The 21,743-nt window shown below is 41.6% G+C and overlaps 1 protein-coding gene across 2 annotated transcripts in view; it reads right to left on the minus strand.

Annotated features, from left to right (window-relative positions):
* The window catches only part of CIMIP6 (ciliary microtubule inner protein 6), a 41,004-nt gene that overhangs the window by 12,499 nt on the left and 6,762 nt on the right, over window positions 1-21,743 (minus strand). The window contains exons 2-5 of one of the 2 annotated variants that reach the window (XM_073339161.2): window positions 20,982-21,213; window positions 19,699-19,852; window positions 3,945-4,060; window positions 1,097-2,896 (exon numbers count right to left, since the gene is read on the minus strand). In XM_073339161.2, coding sequence (XP_073195262.1) covers window positions 2,495-2,896; window positions 3,945-4,060; window positions 19,699-19,852; window positions 20,982-21,213 — 904 coding nt within the window. In that variant the 3' untranslated portion in view covers window positions 1,097-2,494. Of the gene's footprint in view, window positions 1-1,096; window positions 2,897-3,944; window positions 4,061-19,698; window positions 19,853-20,981; window positions 21,214-21,743 lie in introns of those variants that run through there. The other variant, XM_078851946.1, reaches the window with a different exon arrangement.

Below are 21,743 nucleotides of genomic sequence, written 5' to 3' on the forward strand. Positions count from 1 at the left end.
TGATAGAAATAGATGCAGCTAGACTTTGGTTTTAAAATATCATTGATGTTTTGGATAGTATGTGGTTGTACGGCCAGACATTTTACAGTTTTTTATGGATAAGGTATTCAAACTTTTAAGTAGAGGGGCTTGTGAAGTGGCAAAATTAAGTTGGTTTGTGTACTGATCACTAAGTTTTCTGTTTAATGGTGTATCTGGATACTCACATATGCATGTGCGATTTCGAGGTTAGGCTAGCGCCAGAATTTATGTAATCTTTGTATGTTTTTCCATTATTTTTAATGTTTGTGTTTTGTTTCTTAATGGCTGTGTTTAATGGGACCTCTCAAATGGCCCTTAGTAAATTTAGCTGTAAAGTTTTTGTTTTGAAAATTCCTTTGTTTTACGGAAATAGCTAATTTAATATGATGCCAGACTTCTGTTGTTTCATGTGAAAAACTGTCCAGAAGAAGCTTGAGCATTGGTTAGAGCTGTGTCAGGTATGCAAAGTTTTTCCCTCCAGAATAATAAATAATAATTAAAAAAATACCAACTTACATACTGCTTTTTGTCAGTAGATCTCAAAGCACTTTACAAAGTAGCTAGGATTGTTTAACCAGCTACCTGCTGGCTCTAATCTGCTTTGCCTACTAGTGGCTTGAAGAAGTTGAAATAGCAGCCAAAGGTAATGCAGTGTAGGGGTATTCTGGCCATGCTTTTTTCCCCTCTAGCCCCATTCCCTATGCCAGTAACAAGAAGGGCAATGATTTAAGGAGTTTCTATGATGGCTGCACTCTATTTGAACATATGTTTTGTACTTGGGTGATCCTTCTGGTGCTGGGCATGCTTCCTTTATAGCCAAAAACCACTGGCAGTGTAGCCCAGAGCGGCTGTACTGCAGTCCAGCAGCTGATGCTTCTGTATTAGCATTTTTAGAAAATGTTTGAGTTTTACCCCATTTGTTCATTTCTAACTAATTTCCTACACCCACACTTTGCTTATATGATGAACTGTTCATTTGTAGTGAACTGACAATCAAAAGATGTAATGACTAGAATTAAGACAAACAAAATTATAATATAATTATATTATGATAGATATTTACCTATTGGTCACAACTGTATGTCCACTAATGTCAATATGTTATTAATGTATTAATGATGGTGGGTTCTGAATTACATGTAACTACTACAGCTAGCATGTACATTAAAGAGCCAGACTCTGCTTCCCATATTGTATACAGCTGCCACCAACATCAGTGGAAGTTGTGTATGCATATCTGAAGGCCAAATTTGGTCCCTGAAGTCTCAGCTCAAGCAAAAACAAGTAATCAGCACTATATATATTAAGTTCATTTTAACTTTTAGCTATAATATATGGGACCTGCCCAATCCTTGGTAAATATTGTTTCAAAATAAGTTCCAAAGAATATTTTCCCAGGTTTTTGCTATTATTCTTTGTGAAGAGAACATATAGAACATGTAACATTGTTATAATATCTTCTCAGAACAGAAAGTTGGAAATCAAACTTTTATTGCTCTCACTGAAGTAAAATGCATACATTAACCTCCCCGGTATATAAGAGTAGCTGTTTAAGAGCTACAGGTAATAACTTGCTTCACTGTTTGATGAATAACTGTAGGTTATAACTGAAGCCTAAACTTTCTGTGTTTCCCTAAAAAAATTAGGGAAATAGTCCAATCAGTAAAAATGTACCCATCAGTCTCTGGATTAATGATTTTTCTCTAGTATTGGGGAAAAGCATACAGTAATTAAGATCTCTTCTGCATTTTTGATGTGAAACACATTCGAACAAGAACAGCAGCACAAGTCTGGAAGAAAATGCCTGTCCTCCTTGCTCCCAAAAAGAAAGAAAGGGTTTACTTCAAAGCTGTCCTTGTTAGCTGTTCAGAGTGGCAACACACATTATTTTTGCATTCCTGTGGGCTACAGCAAATTGTCTCTCTTGACTGCCATTGTTTCCTATGGAAGCATAATGGTTTCCATTTATCAAAAGCTGACACCATATGGTGTGTGAAATCATACTCCACACTGCAGCATCCAAGGAGATAATGCATGTCACAACTATATATGTTAAAAAAACAGCAATCAGCAATAAAACCAAACACTATAACTGGTGTTTCTATTACTGAAAAAAAAGTACATACTCAAGAATCATAATCACTTCCAGACCCGAAAGTGTTAATTAACTCAAAGTCAGACTTAGTACAGAATATATATGATCAAGATGATTGTGTTCAGCCTAACAAGGAAATCAATTCCACCTTAAAAAAAAAACAAACCCACCCCATAATTCTTATAGGCATATAGTTTTCGACAAACATCAAAGTACAGTGCAGCTGTTGTTTTGTCAAAGGAGTACTGTGTTCTCGCTGACACCAGTGAATTGTTAGCTTGTGTTTAGTATTATTGATATTAGACCAAGCAAATGCATTAGCTTGCACAGTGATTCCAGGCTCTCTTCATTTTAGTGACTGATGGTGATCTCAGTGATTCATATGTTTTTATGTGTGGGAGGTAACCTATTGAGAGATTTATCCAGAGGACCTTTCATTGCTGGACATAAAGACTCTTCCTCAGCAGGACGGATAACATCCACCTCAGTTGCCTGAGAAATGTCTGAACTCTTCTGTCCTCTTACAGGGATTCTGGGATATGCCTTGGCTGCTTCTCTGACGTCTGGTTTTGATAAGTGAGTTTCACAGCCTAATGTCTCCTGGGAATTGTGCAGGCAGAGAGTGGGTGAGGTCATTTGGCTTTCCACTGAGTTTCCTTTCTCTGTTTTTGCCTGTTCCAGTGAGCATGACCCTCTAGCACTCAGGAATACTTCTGTTCCCTGAGGAACTATTGGCCCACTCACTGGTTTTATCTCTGTCCACACAAAAGCTCCATGTCGCTGGAAAGGGAAACAAGGTTGACATTAACCAGGGGAGCATAAGCAGTTAGTAAATGCAGCTGTGATCTGAGTTCATTTATTAGCTCAAGTGCTGGCAAAACATCCACTTGTTTCTTGGTCTCTCTACTGGCCATCAGCCTAGGTCCCCTCCCAATAGCTACAGGCAATGGAATACTGTCTGGCCTGTTAGCCTTTTTTATTCATGAAATGGGGCACAACAGGAAAACTTGGAGAGAAACAACAAATAAAAGAAAAAATGCATCTTATTTTCTCTGGTTCACAACCATTCTGTCACTCTGAGTGTGTGACTTGCATATGGCTCTCCTGTGTAAGTCTAATCATATCAGATTTTATTTCTTGCTACATGGGTTGCTATGGATACAATTCTAAACTGCTGCTTTTGTAGGCCAGGAGATTTATGACTGCAACCCAAACAACTTTGTCCATTAGGGTCACACAGAAAGGTTCTCTTTTTTATAAACAGAAGTGGGAACAAACAATATGTTTCCAAGAATGGAATTCTGTATTTTGGGCCTGATTCAAAGCCTACCGGAGTCAATGGAAGTCTTTCCACTGACTTCAATTGCTTTTGGATCAGGCCCCTACACAGTTAATTATTGATTTGTAAGAAACACACACAAAAAACTTGTAGGCAACAAAGACTGACAAAACTTTTGGATATTTACTTATGGAATGGCTTCAAAATACACATTGGGCCTGGTTTCGATCCCACATTATTTTTACTCCACTGACCTCAGATGTAAGTGAGAGCAGACATAGACCTACTGGAAATCCAAACTGTGTCATATATCATTAGGGCATTTATCTATTATTATAGGTGCTGGAAACCACGGTGTTATGATGCACATAAACACAGAATGAAATGTTTAAGTTATATTAAAAAGTGTCATTAATATTAAGTCCTGGCAATTCTAAAGCGTGTAACAGTATTTCTTACTTTTAAAACAGTTAGTCGGAAGTTCGTGAATAAACTTACTCCTCCAGCTTCCTGCACGCTATTAATCATACAGGATGCACATTGTCTTACCTTTCCTCGGATGGGTTCATTAGGAGATTTTCTGGCATTGTACTGATGAATAAAGGAGGTCCGCTCCTGTAAAATTGTTGGAAGACTTGTTGATGTTCTAGGAATTGCAAGTGGAACTGGGGAAAAAAACCCAATATTGTTGTAAAGTCAGGGCAAAGATGTATTGTGTGGCCTCATGTTGTACAGCACAGAATCACTGTTTAACAGCACTCACAAGTGTACTAGATGTTGCACAGAAACACAAAAGAAAAAAAAGACAGATGCCTGTCCTGAATTGCTTAAAAAATAAGCGATGGGCTTGACAGACAAGTGAAGATGTAACATATACCAGGAAAGGGAGGGGCAAAGAGGGACATGGATCAGCTACATGACTGTATGGACACTCAGTTTTACATGCATACATACATCATGTTGATTCAAAGGCTTTTTGGAGTGGAAACGAACTCATTCTTCATAGGCAATTCTGCATAAGTATTTTGGTTTTTAAATGAGTGATTTGGATGAGGAGACAACGGAAGCCAGACAAATAGAAATTGGAAGGGCATTCTGAGTATAAGAATTATTAAAATGAGATATTGAAAACGCCTGTTAGATCATCTAGTACATACAGGACTATTCCTGACAATACAGTTCCGAGCACTTAACTTCACTTGGGACTTTTTAACATTATATCCTTCTGTATCACAAGAACAATCTTGGGCACATTGCAACTGGCTTGCCTGTGGGTGGGTGTCAGGAGTGAATGCAAAGAAGCCTTCCTCCCCTTGTGAGTCCCCATAAGGGGGTGAAAAAATGGACCTGCCCCTCTTCACGCTGAAACACAGAGTGGGCCTGGCACATCCAGGAAGCAGGCAGCACTTTCTAAAAAAATGGTGCATGGTGTAAACTCGTCCTATGCACCAGAGTAGCAAGACCAGATCTCACACAGATCTCAGGGTAGCTGTTTAGACACTTGCCCATAATTTGATATATTGCCATTTAATTTTACTCTTTATTTAAAATCTTTTAGCCAGTTTTCAATCCAGACGACAGTTTTCTGTCCAAGCTAATTGGAATAAATTTTGCAGTTACTACTTCATGACACAGACTAAAATGCTATACTGAAATATGCTGCATATGTACAGTATAAATACATAATTTTAAAGCATAATTCAATTAAACACACCCTACATTTTCAAATAGGACTACTGATTTTGAGTGCCCAACTTAATATACTTTAAAGGGGCCTGATTTTCTGGGAACAAATGCTTCATGCTTTCTGCAAATCAGGCTCCTTAAAGGTATCCCAAACTGGGCACCCAAAATCACTAGTCACCTTTGAAAAATGTAGGCCACATGTGCTTTCATTTGCACAGTGTTAACAGATCTAAATTGTTGCAGCAGTTAGGACACACATTTTGAAAATAAACACTGAATATGGGATCAGAACTGAAATCTTATGTTTACAATAAAGACCTTTATCATGTGACTTGAACCATATGGGCAGATATGAACTTCACTACAGTATCAAGGCCTAAATTTGGTGGAAATTCAATTATTCTTAAAGGGTATAAGTTAAAAATGATTTTATTCTTTGTGTTAAGAAAAATTTAAAGACAACTGGTTAATTGGCCCTACCTATCGATAACTTAGTTCTTCTACAGTACTTTTTGCTTCATGATCTCAAATAGCTTTGCAAAGGAAGGTGTGGATCATTATCAACATTTTACAGATGAGGAAACTGAGGCAGAGTGGTGAGCTGACTAAGATCTTTGTTGCACATCAAGTCAGTGGAGAGCTGGGAACAGAACCCAATATTTTCCCATTGTGCCAAGATGTTTAAAGTTGCTAATGTTCCACCTATTTCATCCAGTTTTTACTTGGATATACTCATAAGAGAGCACAGCACATATGGAGGATATTTTAAAAATATTTTAAATTCGTAACTGTATGAAAAAACAGAATGATACAGAAGTTTCACAACAATAAGGGGCCTGATCAACTCCTTCTAACACCAATCGGAAGACTCCCATGGACTTTGGAGGGAGCTGGATTGGGCCTTTAATCATTAAAAGGAAAACAGTAAAGAGGGCAGGCAAGGAATAAAGGGGGCAATGGGGGCTGAACGATCCTCTCCGCCCTAGAGATGGTCCCTTCTCATCATTGCCCAAGCACACTAGCAGGGAAGTGTGAACAAGTTTATGCTTATGTTGCCCATGCTGTGTCTGTTCTGGGGATAAACGGAGAAATTGAGTCTCCAATGCTGTCAGCAGGGCACTGGTCATGAGCACTAAAACTCACATAAATACACTGAGGAAATTGTACCAAAAAATGTCAGTACACCAATGAATACATCAATACATTCACCCTAACTCAGAGTACATGAGCACAGTGTACAAACAGTGTTCATGGGCACCATACAGAGACAAAGGGCAAATCAGGCACAAAGATGATAACTTACTGTCTTTTGGTAGAATCATATTTGAGGAAACAAGATAAATCACTGAGTAGACATGGAAACAGAAGTCAATAATGTGTTCTGCAAGATCAGCATAAGGTGGATTTTGAGTCTATGTTTAAGTGCTTTGATGCCAGATACATCAAGTTTAGATGAATATGCAGATCACTTTGTAAAATTAATCTTCCAGTCTTTTTGCAAGTTGCAAACTCTTTCAACTGGTTTTTAGTTACCGGAGGGTTAGGATCCAGCTAGCATTTAGCAGTACATTGTTCTGGCACAAGCTAACAGTATTACATTTTGCTGATATGTTAAAAGTGGCAAGTTAGCACTCAAAAGATTCTGAAGAGGCATCAATTGCACTATTTGAGGGAGCAGTTTCCAGTGATTAAAACTCAGGACTGGGAGTCTTGCTTGGTTGCTGCTTTGCTATGTGACTTTGCGTAGGATAGGTAACCTATTGTGCCTCAGTTTCCCTATCCACAAAGGGGGAGTAATGATACCTACCTTCCCTACAGAAATGTTGTAAAGCTTTGTGAATTGTCGTGGTTGTAAGGCGCATAGAAGGTTTTGGGTGAAAAGAGCTATAGAAATATTACCATTATTTTTCTGATACATTTCACTTAAGAAGCCTGGAAACGTTACCTTAGGAAAATTGCAAAAATATGCATTGAATTGTCCGTAATATATTTGTGGGGCATGTAGTGGTGTTGCAGTCGTCTCTCCCCTTCTGGGTCAGAGGGAGGCCACACTGCCTCACTATACCGTCATGATTGCTGCCTAGTATCAGTGGAAATTGGCAGACCAGGGGCTGAACCAATCTAGTGGGGCTGAACCCCAAATAGTCTATAGGCTCTGGGCCCTTAGGCAGGGGCAGAGCAAACACCAGTCTATGGGCTCCAGCCCTCAAGCAGGGTAGAGCTAGCAAGTAGCCTGTCATCCTAGTTCTGGCAGATGGTAGGCTAACACCAGCCACCTGGCCTACAGTGGGGAAGCTGCCACCCCAAGGGGTTCCTCTGCAAGCAGGGCATCTCTGGGCTCAGCAGCAAAGTCAGCAGCCTGAAGCAAGCAGGATGCATCTATCTCCCTCACTGTTCCAGACCCAACTGAGTTAGAGGCTCCGCCTTTTATACTTCCTGTCCCGCCTATCCACTCCCAGTGGGAGGGATGAGGCAGGTCTGGCTCCACCCACCTGGGCACAGAGGGTGGTTCCTCCCCTTCTGGGTCAGAGAGAGCCCACAATGCCTCACTACAGGCACCACAGATACATTTGTAGCTATCCTCAGATCCCATAATTTTAAAATTGACTGGGGCACATTACAAGCTGTTATGCTATTTTCTGTGCAGTGCACCAGCAATCTGTTCAGTAAAGAATATGGGTATGAACTGCATATCTAGCTTCCACTTTCAGTGCTTCGTAACTGGATCTGGGAATTCTATGAATGAAGATTTTATGGTAAGACTGAAAAATAAACTTATATAAAGAATTACATTAGTTCATGAGTTTTTTACTAGAATATAAAATAGCAGAAGCATATTCATACCAAATGTGCTAGAAGCCGTGAATAACAACAACATTTTTAATTCTGTAGATTGTGTTGTTGTTACAACTGAGGAAAGGTTATATTAGTTCCCTGTAGAATTTCTTGCAAAGAAAAAAAAATATTCTCTCAATGTTTAATTTCTGGTCAATTAAATATGGATGGAATATTTTTCTTGGAACCCTGAAGAGTGGCATTTTCTAGTGATAAGGTAGAATTTGAATTGGCCAAATAATTATAATGAATATCTCCACTGATTTTTTTATTCTTGTCAATCCTCAAATAAATTGGTGAACATTTTTCTCAGTATTTGACCGCCTCTATAAGTGATCAATAATGTTTGTCAAATATTCACAAATTATTTCTGTAAATTGATGAATTATTCACAAATAATTTGGTTCAGCATAAGAAGTAAATAAATTCAAGACAGTAATATTAGTTCATGTGTTTTTTCATGGAATATTAGATAACAGAAGAACACTCATAATAAATTATATAATATTCCAGTAGAAAACTCAATATAATAAAAACAACAAGGAGTCCGGTGGCACCTTAAAGACTAACAGATTTATTTGAGCATAAGCTTTCGTGGGTAAAAACCTCACTTCTTCAGATGCAACTCTTTTTTTGTGGATACAGACCAGCACGGCTACCCCCTGATACTTCAATATAATAATAATCCCAATTTTTGTCTTCATGTGACAGAAGAGAAGAGAACCAAACTTAAGACTCGCTTGTAATTTAGCAGCATGTGACCTGATCCCACAAACACAGATATGCTTAACTTTAAGCAGGTAAGTAGTTCTTTTGCATGTTTGTAAGTGGGATAAGGGCCATGATGATGACTATAGTATTTCTGTAAGGTGGTCAGATACTGCCCTGGTAAAATGCCTCGACAAAGTTTTAGAATACTAAACCACTTACTTTTCTGGGTTTGTGAGCTATCCTAATATAACATGCCTGACAGTCATTTGATGGAGTCTTTGAGCCAGATCCCCAGCAAGTGTAAATAGGTGTACACAAAACTCACGAATAGGACAAATTAGCTCCAAAGTTATAAATTACAGCCAAAATCACTGTCGTCAACTACCTTAGCTGCTGAAATGGCTGTAGGGGGCGGTGTAAGAGGGAGGATCCTTACAAGTCTTGACAGGCAACAGTCAGTGCAATTATGTAGCACATAGGAATACACTAGCTTTTTTATTATTATTCTTTTAGGTGGCAAAACTGAGATACACATAAAAATCCCCCACTATTTTTTATCTCTGTAAAGTCAAACAGAAAGGAACCGTACATTACTTCCCAGAGAATATCTCAGCATTTATAACCTTTTAAGGAATTGAGCCATTTAAGACACCAATTCCAAGGTATAATCTTCCATCACTTACAGAAGCCTGAATGCCAAAAGACAACTGGCTCAACCTCAAAACGGCAAACATGCCAAAGCATGGAAACCATCACTTTCCTTATTAATGGAATGGCAGGAAGTGAAATGAGATGATCTGGGTTTGTGAGCAATATCTCCACAATCAATCATCCAAAATAAACTGCTTCATTATTTGTATTTCAATATACCGGAGGAGTATGCTGAAGGCAGAACTCTAGATCCACCTATGGGGAGAAGCAGAGGTACTGACACTCCCCAGGAAGGAGAGAGTTTTCTGCCAGCACTGGCTCTTCAGGCCACATTAAATGCCCTACCTCACCTGACCCTCTCTCTAGCAGAAGATTGCATTCCATGCACCAGCTCCGATGGTGCTCTGCTGTTTAATACAACCACCTCAGTAGTGACAGGTTTCAGAGTAGCAGCCGTGTTAGTCTGTAGCCGCAAAAAGAAAAGGAGGACTTGTGGCACCTTAGAGACGAACAAATTTATTTGAGCATAAGCTTTCATAAGCTACAGCTCACTGTATTTTCTACTGCATGCATCTGATGAAGTGAGTTGTAGCTCACGAAAGCTTATGCTTAAATAAATTTGTTCATTTCTAAGGTGCCACAAGTACTCCTTTTCTTTTTTCAGTAGTGACAGTGGCTGAAGTGTTGGCTTCCCACCCTGCTCTTTGAGGGTTACACAGTGAGGCTCTGCCAGCTGCTTTTCAAAGTTGGGACTAAAGGGAGCCCCTACACATCAAGCACCTTGACAAGTGAAGGGGGTAGGAGAGAAAGTTCAATAATAAATATTGGGGCCAAGCCTCCACTCTGTGACACTGGTGCGATGGCAGTGTTACTCCATTGGCTTTAATGAATTTACACTGATATAAAACCTGTGTAATGGACTAGAGAATCAGCAAACCTTCTATTGTTAAAGCATTGCTAATACAGACATCCTTGTGTTTAGTTTGTATATAAAAGGGAGCAGAAGCTGCTAATGCAAGGACAAATCCTTGTGATAAAAAGACAGGGAAATCTGACTTTTTAAAATTGTTTAACTCAAACATGATGCTCAGCACTATAGTACAAGAAACAAAGGCAGCCTTTACCCCAAAAAGTTTACAGTGTAAAAGAGAAGACTTGTAGTGCCTGGTTCTGAACCCATTCACACCAGTAGTAACTCTGTTGCATTCAGTGGAGTTATTCTTGATCGACAGTGGTGTGAGCTCAGAACTGGGCCCATGCAAGATAAGGGATGAAAGCCTGACTCTACTGAGGTCAAAGAGTGTTTTTCCATTGATTTCAATAGGGCCTCAATTTGACTCAGGAAGTACTGTGAAATCCAATTGTGGGGATGGCTCAGTATTTTGTTTTGTTTCAAATTCTAAATTCACTTCTTGTGAGCCTCACAGAAGTGAGTTTTTCATTTGACTGAAGACAAGGTAGAAGCATAGCCCAGCAGTAATGGCAGACAGAGCAGTATGGCAGACAGCGCAACAAACAGTCATGCAATAAAGGATGACTTTCCATGGGACTTAGGCTACCGAATGCCTAAGCCACTTTTGAAAGTGGGACTTTTGCTCTTCAGTCACTTTTAGGTGCTTCTGAAAAAGTTAATGTTACCCAAAATCTACTACCTCAAGACTTTGTACTATATTCACTCACTAAGGCCTTGTCTACACTAAAGTTTAATCGACAAAAGCTGCCTTTTGTTGACAAAACAGTGAAGGTGTACACCCTCCAATGTGACTTTGGTCAGCAAAAATACCCTGTTTTGGTGACAAAATACAACCATCCCAACAAGAGACATAAGTCTTTTTCCTCTAAATTTTTGTCAACAAAGTGCCAGTGTAGACACCATGCTTGATTTCATCGCTTTAATTCGCTTTCAGGAGGTGTCCCACAATATCCATCGTGACTGCTCTGGTCAGCAATTTGAACTCCGCTGCCCTGCAGCCAAGTAAACGACCATCCACCCCTCCCCCTTAGAAGCCCTGGGGATTTTTGAAATTCTATTTCCTGTTGGCTCGGCATGGAGAGGTCTTCCCAGGTGACCACGACAGATTATAGCAGCAAACGCTCTCCTGCTTGGACCACTACAGAGCTGTTGGATCCACTCAGTATATGGAGAGGAGGCTGGTCAGTCACAGCTGCGCTTGAGCCATAGGATTTGGGATACCTACGGGCACATTTCCCAAGGCTTGTGCGAGGGCTATGATCGGGACACGCTGCAGTACACAGCGAAGATAAAGGAGCTCAGGCAGGCGTACCATAAGGTAAGGGAGGCAAACCGTCACTTTGGTGCTGCAGCTAAGATCGACCAGTTCTATAAGGAGAAATGGCGATGGAGGTGGGGTCGCCACCTTATCCTTTGTGGCAACCCCACCTCCATCGCCAAGAGCCCCATGGATACTTCGGAAGGCCCGAAAGTGGTGGAAAGAGGACCTAACCCAGGGACGAAGTAACTGATGAAGAAGTGGAGTTAGAGGACGATGTGCAGCTCCCAGCGGGGTCACCTGGTGGGGCAGGCAGCCAGGAACTGTTCTCCACTCCAGAGGTGTCTAGCCAGTCTCAGAAGTTGCTCTCCGATGAGCAAGAAGCAGAAGATGAGACTCCTGGTAAGTGGATGTGGCTTGTGTAGTGCGGAGGTGGGTTCAGGACATAGAAATATGGGATGCTGGCTGTGTTTCTGTGAGCTGGATATTTCCCTGCGTAGCTAATTGGTACGGCAGAACAGGGTGTTGATGCACGCCGAGATCTCACAGGAATCCTCCAGAGAGATCTCCAGGAAAGTTTCCTGGAGGTACTCGGTAATCCTCTGCCGCAGGTTCCATGGCAGAGCAGTTTGTTCCTTCCCCCATTGTAGGAAACTTTCCTGTGCCATTCAGCAATCACTTCTACAGGGACCAAAGAGGCATACAGGAGTGCAGCATAGGGAGCAGAGCAGAAGCCACAAGCATGGAGTAAATGTACTCTGTTTTCCCTGCTTACCCTTAGCAGTGAGATATCTGCTAGAATGACCCCCACCTGGGGAAAAGTGTGGGAGAACTTTAGAATTTTTTCCTTGATCAGCTGTACCACAATCCTTGCAGAGTGCATGTTCTTTTCCCCATGTGGAGCTCCCTCACTCACCTACCAACACTCACCATGCTTTGGGTGTTTGCAGAGATGTGTGCTTGCCAAAGGTCAGTGAGAAAGTGATTATTATGTTGCAAAAGGTGTATTTAACTGAAATGTTTCAAAGCTGTGCGTGAATTTAACAATCCTGCTTCTGTGCATTGTCCCTTGTGCTTTGGCAGATGTGGCCTTCAGGACACTCCCCACACATTAGCCACGCATTTCTGCCAGATAAAAAGGTGCCCACAACGCAGCAAAGATGACATGTTCCGGGAGGTACTGCTCTGCTCCAATGCAGAGAAAAGGGAACACAGGGAGTGCTGGGAAACTGAACGGCAGGACAGAAAAGAGAATCAGGAGTTTGTTAAGGATGCTACGGAGCGGATGATTAAAGTAACAGAGGAGTAAATGCAGATGCTGAAGTCCTCCCCTGCAGCACATTCAGAACTCTTTTCCATGCCACCCTGACCCCACAAACTCTGTCTGCAAATTCCTTTCTACTTTCTGGGACTTCTTGGTTTCCCCTTCACTCCACTCAGACAACTTTCACAATGATAGCTGGATCTACATACAGCTCTGAAAGTCTGCCCTTCCCTGGTTCCTTCTTTCCCACCAAGCATCTTTGTGTGTGTGTGTGTGTGTGTGCGCACACGCAGTTTTTTGTGCAATAAAAGCAAAGTTTTTGAATGGTAACTCATCTTTATTTGTTTTGTACAAATTGAGATAGCAGGCACTATCAATATATACTCAGGCAGTTTATTCATGTGCTTGCTGGAATGTAAGGCCCAAATGTCACCATTACTTCCTAGGAAAACTACATGTAATGTAACATTGCAGCACCAATCAGAGAGGTATATATTACTGCTTCTCATTTTCAAAGTGTTGCCTCAAAGCCTCCCTGATTTGAATTGTCCCCCTCTGGGCTCCTCTAGCTATCTAGTATCTGGCTGTTCAAAATCAGCAGCCAAGCAGTCTGCCTCAACACTCCACCCCTGAGCAAACCTTTCACCCTTAGCTTCACAGAGATTATACAACATACCACAGGTGGCTATGACACTGGGAATATTATCCTCATTAAAGTCTAACCTGCCATAAAGGCATCGCCAGCGCGGCTTTAATCTGCCAAAGGAACATTCAGCTGTCATCAGGCACCTACTCAGTCTGTTGCTGAACCACTCCTTACTGCTGTCCAGATTTCCCGTGTAAGGTTTCATAAACCACGAATGTAAAGGGTATACCAGGTCTCCCAGGATTACTAGGTGCATTTCAACATCCCCCACTAATCTTATGGTTTGGAGAAAAAGTCCCCGCTTATAGCTTTCTATACAGGCCAGTGTTCCCAAAGATGCATGCATCATGCATCTTCCCGGACCACCCCATGCTGATGTCAGTGAAACACGCATAGTGATCCACAAGTGCCTGCAACTCCATGGAGATGTACCCCTTCCTATAGATGTATTCCAACGCAAGGTGATCTGGTGCCAAAATTGGAATGTGTTTGCCATCTATCACCCCTCCACAGTTAGGAAAATCCATTTCTGCAAACTCGTTCACTATTTCATGCACATTTCCCAGAGTCAAAGTCCTTCGTAGCAGGATGTAATTTATTGCCCTGCACACTTGCATTAACACAGCCTCAACGGTCAACTTCCCGACTCCAGATTGATTCTCCACTGATCAGTAGCCATCTGGAGTTGCCAGCTTCCACACAGCGATTGCCACACACTTCTCTACTGATAGGATGGAGCTCTCATTATAACTTCCTTGCGCCACAGTGCTGGGGCGAGCTCTGCACACTGATCCAGGAAGGTGGCTTTCTGCATCTGAAAGTTCTGTAGCCATTGCTCATCATCCCACACCTGCATGACAATACGATCCCATCATTCAGTGCTCGTTTCCTGAGCCCAAAAGCAAAGGTCTACCCTATCCAGCTGTTCTCTGAATACCAAAAGCAATCTAAAGTTCTTCCTATCCATATCACGCAGCATGTCAGGCGACTGGGAGTCTTTTTAAAGTTAGGAACTTTATGATTAACCATCCACAATGTCTTCATGACAGTTAACGGAGCACAGGAGAGCAGTGTGGGATCCATCCTCTCTCACAAAGATGCCGGGGTGCACAGCAAAGAAGGGCAGTTGAAAAATGCCACAAAATGCTGGAAGCCCATGGAGTGCTGGGACAGAAAGCAGTGCATCATGGAACATTGAGTCCTGTCCCAAGATGTGCTGTAGGAAGGCGGAGCGGATCGCAACACCTAGCGACAGAAGGTGTCAAGCTGGACTGTGGGATAGGTACCCACAGTGAATTGCACACACTGTCAATGATAGTGCTCCAACTGTGGATGCCCTCTGCCAACAGAAGGAGTGTGAACATGACATTTCGATTTTTGAGTGTCGACATAATCTTTGTTGACAAAACTTGGTAGTGTAGACAAGGTCTAACACACAACTATTGAATTCATTTTTGCTCTTTCTAAAATTTTGAAAAGTAGAACATAATGAGGGGAGGAGGAGGGGGAACACTTAGCACCAACTGAAACAATGGCAAGAACTCCAACAAGGGTGGACTGGGATTCAGGAGACCTTGGCTCCATTCCCAGCTCTGCCACAGACTTTCTGTGAGATCACGGGCAAGTCACTTAGGTGCCTAAATACTTTTGTAAATCTGGTCCTAATGAAACAGATATGCACCTAGTGGAATTTAAAAAAAGGGTATCTGAGCAGGTTAGGTCCTTCATCCTATGTCTTTCAATGGGAGTTAGGCCCTACCCTGCTTAGGTGCTTCTGTAAATCCCACTAGGCATCTATATGGATCTTTATGTGCCTAAATACCATTGTAAATCTGTCCCTTCATCTCTTGTTTCAGTTCCCTATGCGTAAAATAGGGAAAACAGTACTTCCTTGGTCTTATCTATTTAGACTGCAAACTCTTTTAAGGCAGGGGCGGTTTCTGACTATTTGTCTGTACAGCACTTAGCACAACAGAGCCCAAATGTTAGTTGGGGTCTGTAGGCGCTACTGTAATCAAACTACAGAATCAAATTCTGCCCACTGTCACACATCCAACACTTTCATACAAGTAAATGGGAGTTGTGAGAGCACATCTAAGTGCAGGATTAAGCCCCCAGAACAGTAATAGGAAAGAATGTGCTGCATGACCAAAATAGGCAGAGTGCCCTGTCATGTCTGACAAATGCTTTGAATCTATTTTTTGGTAACTCTGTTAACACAGAAAAGTTTTTAATATGTATACTGCCTAAGCTGATGTCCAGCCATGGATGACTGTTTTCACAGTGGCAAAAAGGGGTCTTTACCTCAGTGGGATCCATACAGCTAATCTGTCCTATACTTCTTGGAGAATTAACCCCCCTGTGTTTTCCTCTACAGAAGTCACTGCTTAAAATAAACTTGCCAATAAACATTTACAGGCTAGATTCTGCAAACCTTATTCACGTTGGCCAGCACTTACTCATAAGACTACTACCATTGAAGTGAGCAAGAAATTCCTACCCAATGAGAGTAGGGGTTGCAAAATCAGGCACTTTGTTGGTAAAAACAGAGCATGATTATCTCAGTGTATTCCTTTGTTTGGTTGTAGAGGGCCAGCTCCAGAGACGATGTAAATTACTGCAGATCAATTAAAACCAACGGAGCCAGGCCCATTTATACCACATGAGATGTGGTTTGCAGATTTGACTCATCACTACCTCCAACTTACTGTACTATTTCATTTATGCTATTAAAATACATCATTTTCAATCTTACAAATCTACCTCTTTTAATAGAGAGATTATATTACCAAACAATGAGGAGTCTGGTGGCACTGTAAAGACTAACAGATTTATTTGGGCATAAGCTTTAGTGGGTAAAAAACCGCACTTCTTCAGATGCATGGAAGAAGCTTATGCCCAAATAAATCTGTTAGTCTTTACGGTGCCACCAGACTCCTCGTTGTTGTTGTTTTTGTGGATATAGACTAACCCGGCTACCTCTCTGATGTATTACCAAACCACATTCTAGCAAATGTGATTTCTCTGTGTATATGACGTGTGTGTCATGAGTCAAATGAAACCTGAAAGAGAGCTGAGAAGCCAACTTGCATTTGATATATCAAATGCTGACTGCACAGGATGAAAAGAATATGGCCTTTAACTCATCTTGGTTTAAAAAAAACAGAAGTGAATAATTGTTTTCCAGTAGACACAGCTCTGTTTCATGAGAAATATTTGTTGATTTTACGGGGATAGCAGCCAGACAGTTGTTGGGTGGCGTACTACACAAAGAACACTTTCATTTTTGGCAAGGCATAGCATAGCTGAAATACCAGAGTCCATGGCTAATTAAGTGGGTTGATGAACGAATGATTAGATGAAAAGATTTAATTGGAATGAACATTCTTATAGACTAGTTATTGTATCAGTCTTTCAGGGCCAGACCTTCAGTTGCAGATGAGCAATACTCAGTGCAACTGAAGGGACAGAGGGGGCACAATGGTGCCCTTTACACTCCTTTGATCCTGGGACTGTTATGCACCAAACTGGGCCCTTGGCAAAGCTTATTGTAGACTGAGGCTACTCTAACTTGTGCCAGCTACCAATAGCCCCAAGGAGCTGTTACAGCATCTGGGGATCACCAGCACACAGGGGAACCGCAATCACATTCCTGGGCTCCAATTATGCCCCCTCCCCACACTGGCAGCTGGGGATGAGAGAGTTACACAGGAGCTGCTGTAGCAGCTCTGCCCCACCCAATGACCTCAGAGGGGAGATTTTCCAAGGACCAGACCCACCAAGCTTAGGGCCACTTTGGAGAGACAAAAAGCAGATGAAGCAGGACCCACAATCAAACATTTAATCTAAGCTCTGTTGCCTTTAGTTGTTTTTCTTACACTTAAGAGTTGAGTATCTTAATAATAAAAAAACCCTTCATTTTTCATTTAATATTTGCATTTGGACAATACCACTTGGAACTGAACAAAGTATAAGTTGTTTTAGTGTTTTGCTAATGCAATGGGGCAGATTCTCTGTCCTGATCCGGTGCCTTTGCCCCACCTGGGAGCGGAAAATTCCCACAAGTTCCCGGCCTTGGGCTGGGAAGCTCAAGCAGTCTCCAGCTAGTCATGGGGAATCATAGTTGGGTGGTGCAAATCTGAGCAGCTCCCCTGGCTGCTTCTAACTTGTGCTGGGGAGAGCTCTAAATGGCTCCCCGACAGTCCTCAGCTCTCAGAAGAAGCTGTATGCAGCAGAGACTCTGTTCTCAGATATTCCATCACACAAGCTAAACTATACACTGTAACCTTTATGTTCTAATAAATTTGTTAGTCTCTAAGGTGCCACAAGTCCTCCGTTCTTTTTATAGGGAACTGGGACACCTTCTTCCCTCAGGTGCTGTTGCTACTACATGGGCTGCCAAAAAGATTGGGAGCACCAGATTCTGCCCAGCCAACTACCAGCTTCTACTGCTCTGACTTCAGATTCTCCTGCTGACTGAGTCCCCCTCACCAACCAAAGAGGAGAGCGAGCCCCAAGTGAGCAACACTGCCTCAAGCTAAACCAAAGAGAGGGAATTTTTCCTCTGCTTTTGAGAGAGAAGGCAAGCTGTGCTTGCCCCTGTTCCCATTTTTAATCCCAGGTAGAGAAGTGATGCCTATGCATATAATATCTACAATGCTTTGGAGTTTTTCAGCACTACATAAACCTAAGATTCTCCGGCCTGTTCTACTCCCTTTGTGCTGCTCAGGCTGCATAGAGAACAGGAACCAGTTAAACTCTCCAACTGGGTAGTCCCCTTGCCACATGTTAAAAATTGTCCATGTCCAGGCTCGCTGTTGGCGTGTGGGAACTCAGTACAGCAGAGCATCTGGGCCATATATTTTTATTTCAGTGATATCATTTCACTAACTGTACCAATGTTGGTAGAAGAAAAATGCTGGGTTGTTAAACAGAAAATGCTTTGTTTCATTCTGTCAGGTTTTCTGACATTTAAATAGTCACTAAAGTGATCAATCATTTTTTGGTGGAGAACCATGCAACTCATCAGTAGTACACGGACACTACTATTCTTCATGACTGCTGCTAAGTTCTTCTCATTGCAGTATTCTTGGATACCATAAAGTGGTAAGCAGCAATCCCTTCGATCCTGGCATATCCAACAAGGGTGTTGGTCTGAGGACCAGTTGCCCCCTTAGAAGAAATTTGTATGGAATCAGAAAATGCAGCTGCTATTGCATGAATTATCACAGTAAAAATAAGTGACTTTAATCACAGTAGCATGAAGGCATCTCTGCTTGCTGGTACCCAGTTCTACAGAGCATGCAGAGAGATCCAGGCATGCGAGTATTACTAATGCAGATATCATGGCCAGTTAGCTCGCTCCAGGCCCCTACCACATATATGCGTACTGCTGGTTGCCTCATGCCTCTCTTTGATTTTATGGAGGGTAAGAATCCTGAAGTTCCAGTCACTATTATAACACTGCATGATGGAAGTTCAGCTCCCACTTGGGCCGTTTTAACAAATTTGGTGAAGGCTTCCTTTTATTACTTTGTTCTACAACACAGCTGGAGGAAAGGTAAGGGAGTTACTTTACACCTGTTTTGGGGCACAACTCAAACAATTTTCAATCTTATTCACTCTTGACTTGACTGAACCTTTTTAACAAAAGAATATTCAATGAGTAGAAAGACCACCACTTAGGTGACCAACCACAAAACAAAGGGAGAATAGTCAGAGCAAACAGCTTCTTTCTGATCAAAGTATTCATCCAAAATATCTGGAGAACAATTATGAATACCAAATACATTTGCAACTGATGGGAATAGTTCAAGGACTGTTTGCAATTCAGTTCCCAGCTATATTTAAAAATTAGACATTTCCATAATTTGTATAATCTGAAAGAATTTGTTTGCAAACTGAAGAAGAGGGGGAGCCAATAGCAAGTATTTGTATGCATTATATACAGTGGTTGTTATTAAATGGACATTTACCAAGTGTTCAGACATCATAATGATAAGTGCAAGAAATATGGATGGATAGTTAGATAGAGACTCAGCTCTTAGTTGCATCGCTGTAAATCCAGACTAACTCAACAGACTTTAATGGAGTTACTCCAAATATACACTGGTGCAACGGAGATCAAAACTTGATCCAAAGTCAGACAGCAAAAGATCCCATACAAAAATACCTGAACTACCTGTATTTGTTTATTCTGAATATAGAGAAAAACTACACCTGACTTGGCCCGGGGGGGGGGGAAGGGAGGGAGGGGGGAGCTTCCCTAGAGGTTCTTACCTATTCCACAGGAAGGCTGTAGTTTACTGCTGTATTTAGTTGGAGAAGACAATGTACAGGTTGGCTTCTGGAAATCATTTCTTTGAGTGCTTTGTCTGTCGTAAGGTGGACTATAATGATATACACATGGTTCCCCACTTGGCCACCAATGATGCTTTAAAGTCAAAGGGAAGAAAAATGTATGTCTATCCAAACACTTAGGTAATAAAGCAAGTACCGATAGAATGCTTCTCTAAACTTCTTTCAGTCCTCCACAAGTTTTCAACTCCCCCACCTACTTCCACTATTGCTTAGCACATTCTGACTCTTAAATAGGAGAAAATCAGCCGAGTCTGAAGTTTGATTGATATGACCCCATTGACATCCAGCATCTTTCTCCCCCTTCTTCTTCTGTCCTGCACTGAAATTCTTCTCTTTCACCCCGCACTGTGTCAAGGAAAGGCTCCTGCAAGTGGGAAGCAACAGAGAAAGGCTCCGAGCATGGAGTCTCCCCCCGCCCCTGCCCCACCTCCTCCCCTGAGCATACAGCTCCCCACTCCTCCCCCCTCCCTCCTGGAAAGCGCTAAGCACCACCAAACAGCTGTTTGGTGGCGGGAAGCTCCTGGAGGTAGGCAGAGGAGCTGGGATGCGGCACGCTGTGGGCGGGGGTGAGGGGATCTTGGCGGCCACAGGAAATAACTCCAGGGGGGTGGGGATGGGGAGCTTGGCGGCTGCAGCAAATAACTCTGCAGGCCACATGTGGCCCATGGGCCGCGTGTTTGAGACCCCTGCTCTAAGCCATGTCTCACTGTCTATACTGCTATTTATACCTGCGCTAGCTGGGCATGCAGTGTCTGCACTCTGCATGCCGCCACAAGTGTAGATGTAGCCACAGAAATGTGATATACAAACACCCTTTCTAAGAATCACTGTTCTCTTTTCATACTAGTACACAAAAAGAATCAAATTAAATTACAAACTACAGTGTGCTAAAGTAAATCCAAGAATATGACTTAAACTTACAAAGCAAGTACAATCAGAGTTTAGCTAACTTGCCTCTTTGGGCCTGGCTAATACAAATATCCTCACACAGTGGATGATTTTACATGGCATATATGCTGCAAAACCTAGGCACAAAAGAGTAAGTTAAGCAGAGATTTTAAGGCGTAATACTCTATTTCCTTACTAGTGAGGGGTTCATTCAGATCCTTAGCATTAGTTAATGGAGTTCTTTTATACAACATACATGTACATATTATTTAGAATATGACCTTAATTTGAAAGATAATGCAAAATGGTCCTACCTTTTTAGCCATTGTGCCTTCTGTTTCCATATAGTATATTGGTTCATTTAAGAACCTTACGTTGGTGTTAATTAATTTTGCATAACGTGGTTGGGGATTATTGCGCCACTCTGGTAAATATGAGTGCTGGAAAGACTGTTTATTCTTTTTAGGTAGATATTCACCATTGACCTTTTCTATTTTCATGTTTACTTCTGGTATATCAATATTAAATATTCTATAAGTATTTGGGCTGAAAGACATAACATGACAAAGAGATGATTATTTCCATACACATATACCAATATTTTTTGATAGTATAATAGTTATATCACATAGAAGAGGATAATAAAATACCTGCTAAGAACTTAGTTGGCCTGATTCTGATTTCACTCACTACTTTCCAAATCCAGAATAAAACTGATTTCAGTGGAGTTACTCTTCATTCACATGGTCATAAAGGACAGCAGAGTTTAACCCTACATCCTGATTAGAATCTCTCTCGCTACTTTTGCACTAACATATCTACTCTCTTCACTGGTGTTACTCATGATAAATACCTGTGTAGGTGAAATCAGGATGAGGCTGTACAAATAGCTTCTGCTGACTGGGCTGTTACAATCTGAGTTGGCATCCCAGGACTCTGATCCCCTTTAAATAAACTTATATCAGACTTATGGATGTATCTTCCTTGACAATGAGAGCTCAAGACCATTTCACAATTTAAATTCTTGGGCTGGGCTGCAGTGTCTCAAATTCTTCCTCACAATGCCCAGCATTCTA

Source organism: Lepidochelys kempii, chromosome 3 (genome assembly GCF_965140285.1).
Source record: "Lepidochelys kempii isolate rLepKem1 chromosome 3, rLepKem1.hap1, whole genome shotgun sequence".
NCBI classification, from domain to species: Eukaryota; Metazoa; Chordata; order Testudines; family Cheloniidae; genus Lepidochelys; species Lepidochelys kempii.